The sequence below is a fragment of the Pteropus alecto genome, unplaced genomic scaffold, assembly GCF_000325575.1.
Source record: "Pteropus alecto unplaced genomic scaffold, ASM32557v1 scaffold61, whole genome shotgun sequence".
Lineage (NCBI taxonomy): Eukaryota > Metazoa > Chordata > Mammalia > Chiroptera > Pteropodidae > Pteropus > Pteropus alecto.
The window spans coordinates 11,667,865-11,670,580 of NW_006434835.1; the positions used below are offsets into that span (position 1 = coordinate 11,667,865).

Genomic DNA, 2,716 nt, shown 5'->3' on the forward strand with positions numbered 1-2,716 from the left:
GAATTACATGGAGAGAGCAAAAGCATAGGACCACAGAGGGGACCCCCTATCTCAGATGGCTGTGATGCCAAGTAACAGGGTGCTGATTATTTCCCCTCCTCGGGGACTTGGCTTCCTCATATGGACAATGTAAGCTGAAAAGCAGGCCATCTCTAAGGGGCCCCCTCCTGCTCTCGTTATCAGATATGGGTGGCGGGTGGATGTCCAGATGTGGCAGGAGACACTTGTTCGAGGCTGAGTAGGCTGCACCTGGGATCGGCCCAAGTTCGTGTTCCTGAAGGTCGCTGCAAGGTGGCTCTAGCTGGCAGAATCCAAGACTAACTTCCTAAGTGGCATCAATGCCATGTGCCAGGCTCATGTTTCCAGACGATGTGTAAAGCCCCACAGCAACGGTGCCTTTAAGAGATGTCGTGGCTCTCATGGTTCAGTATAAAGAATATCCTCACATTCAGAGCTGTCGGAAGGCTGTCTGCGATAGCGAGCTCCCCGTCCGTGCAGGTATGCAAGCACTGCCTGGGTAGCATTTGTGATGATTCAGGCATGGCATGGAAAGTTGGCCTGAGTAACCCAAAAGGTTCTTTCAGATCTCGGGATTCTGTGACCTGGATCAAGGACCTGGTGCTCAGAGAAAGCGAACAGCTCCTGTAGAGGATGGATGAGCAACAAAGTGCTCTCCAAGGGAAGGATCTGTGGGGTGAGAAACAGTCCTCCGCCCTTTTCCCTTTTTCTCTCCTCTGTTGGAGCCAAACTCACCTTCTCTCTCTGAGACAGCTGGAGTCTGGAGTTCTGGGGGTCAGAGGGGTGGTCATCAGACTGGTGCAGAACAAAGTTAGAAGGCCAGTCCCCAGTTGTCTCCCACCCTTCTCTGAACTTCCTGCACCTGCCTCTGCGCCTCATCAACAGCTGCCCAGTGTCTGCTGGGCACCGCAGAGGACAGGCACTTCCCTTCATAATGCACTTAGCAGCCCATAGACCACAACTTCCAGGTGTCCCTCCTGCCCAGCCCACCTATCAAAGGCTCCCCCCACCCCTTCGCAGTCCCCAAGAGGAAGCTCCAGGCTGAACCCTGTCGAGTGTGACCAGTTCTTGGCAACGTGGTACCAGCACCACCCAGAAGAACCTGTGACCATGCTATGTCGCTGGCTCTCTGTCCCAGTCCCAGTCCCGAAGAAGGTGGGTTAATGAAACTCTGGTCATCCCAGCCCCAGATCTTCCCATGCTAATTTCAGGCCTTTCTCCTCCGCCCACCGGGTCGGGTCGGCCTGGGGTCCGAGAAGTGACCCCTCACCAGGCCTCTCCTTCTGTCCTTATACCTCCCAGGTTGTGAGTGGCTCAGAAGTCCTAAGCTGATGGGCACCGTGTCTCCGCAGGGGTCAGGATGGCCACAACAATGGTGGGAGGAGTTCGCTTGGGACGAAGTAGCGGGTGTAGGGGAACGGAAGAGCCTGGGCCAGAGTCTCTCGGGACCTTCCAGGGCCGGGTGTCTCTGTGGGTCACTGCAGCTAACCCGCACGGGAGTCGGAACTCACCCGGCTTTGGATCCTGTGACGTCGCATTGACGCTAACCACCCACTCGAAGTGACCGTGACGCACTAAGCCCGTCTAGATTTCAAATTCGGTAGCAAATGCAACTTTAAAGGAAAAGGACGCGCCTGCTCTGCTTCGGGGTCCGTTCGGCTCAGCCCGTCCTATGCCAGACGGTGACACGTCGGTCTGCCGGACGTGCCGGCACCCGGGGGATGCCCGGGCTGCGGGTGGAGCTGAGCGGACACCCGCCGACGACCACCCTCCCCTGCGTGTGCCCCTGAGACGTGGCCCCGGGAACGTGCGGGCTATGGACTGAACCCAAGCGCCCCGCCGCCCGCGCGAGTGCGCTCCGGGATGCTGCCTCCCCCGACCCCGGCCCCGCGCAATAACCGCGGCGGGGCGAAGAAGGACAGAGGCGCCAGTCGGGGCTCTTCGCTGCCCGCCGTCCGGGCTTCTGGCTGCACCCGAATATACCTGGTAGCCTGTTTCTGTTAGCCCGACCCCTAGAAGGAGGGAGTCAGAATTGACGCACAGATGACTTGGGGCGCCACTCCCGCGCAGGAGTCCTGCGATCCTTTAGGATGGGCTCCCGTTTAAGCTCACGTTCCGCGCCCAAACCTTCGCTCTCCGACTGTCGATCCACGTCCATCTGTCCTTCTGCCCTGCCCTTGCGGCCGCTGGCTTTATTCCCTACGGGTCCCCTCCCCTGCTCTGGCCACCCGCTCCCATCTTTGGGGGCTGTGGCAGGGTGCTGAACAGCCGAACTGGTGACCCAAAACGCACCTTTGTGGCAACCCTGCGCGCCCTTTTGACCTCTGCGCCCTTGTGGCCTCTCGGTGCGCGTTGGCCACGGAGTCGCGGCACTGATGGACCTGGCCGAGCCATTCTGCCGCCCCACCTCGGGCTTCTCGGGCACTCTCGGAAAAGGAGCGGGGAGGGGCGGGTGATTCTCAGGGGAGCGGGGAAGAAGCTGGGCGGGCACGCATCGTGCCCCGGAGCCTCTAACTCCGGATGGCGAGTTTGGCTGGGACGCAACGTGGGCGGACTGGTTCGCAAGGCTGTGGGGAAAGGAGGCGGGGCCCCGTTTTGTGGCGGGAGCCTCCGGCCCGTATCACTCGCCTGTCGAGAGTGGGGTCGCAGCGATCCGGTGGGGGCGGGGGGAAGAGCCTCCGGCCCTGGACTCCGCGTT

The 2,716-nt window shown here is 60.4% G+C and overlaps 1 protein-coding gene across 1 annotated transcript in view; it reads left to right on the forward strand.

The window, feature by feature from the left end:
* Positions 1-419: 419 nt before the first annotated feature.
* The window catches only part of GDF7 (growth differentiation factor 7), a 6,548-nt gene continuing 4,251 nt past the window's right edge, over positions 420-2,716 (forward strand). The window contains exon 1 of the mRNA XM_015588138.1: positions 420-498. Coding sequence (XP_015443624.1) covers positions 420-498 — 79 coding nt within the window. The remainder of the gene's footprint in view (positions 499-2,716) is intronic.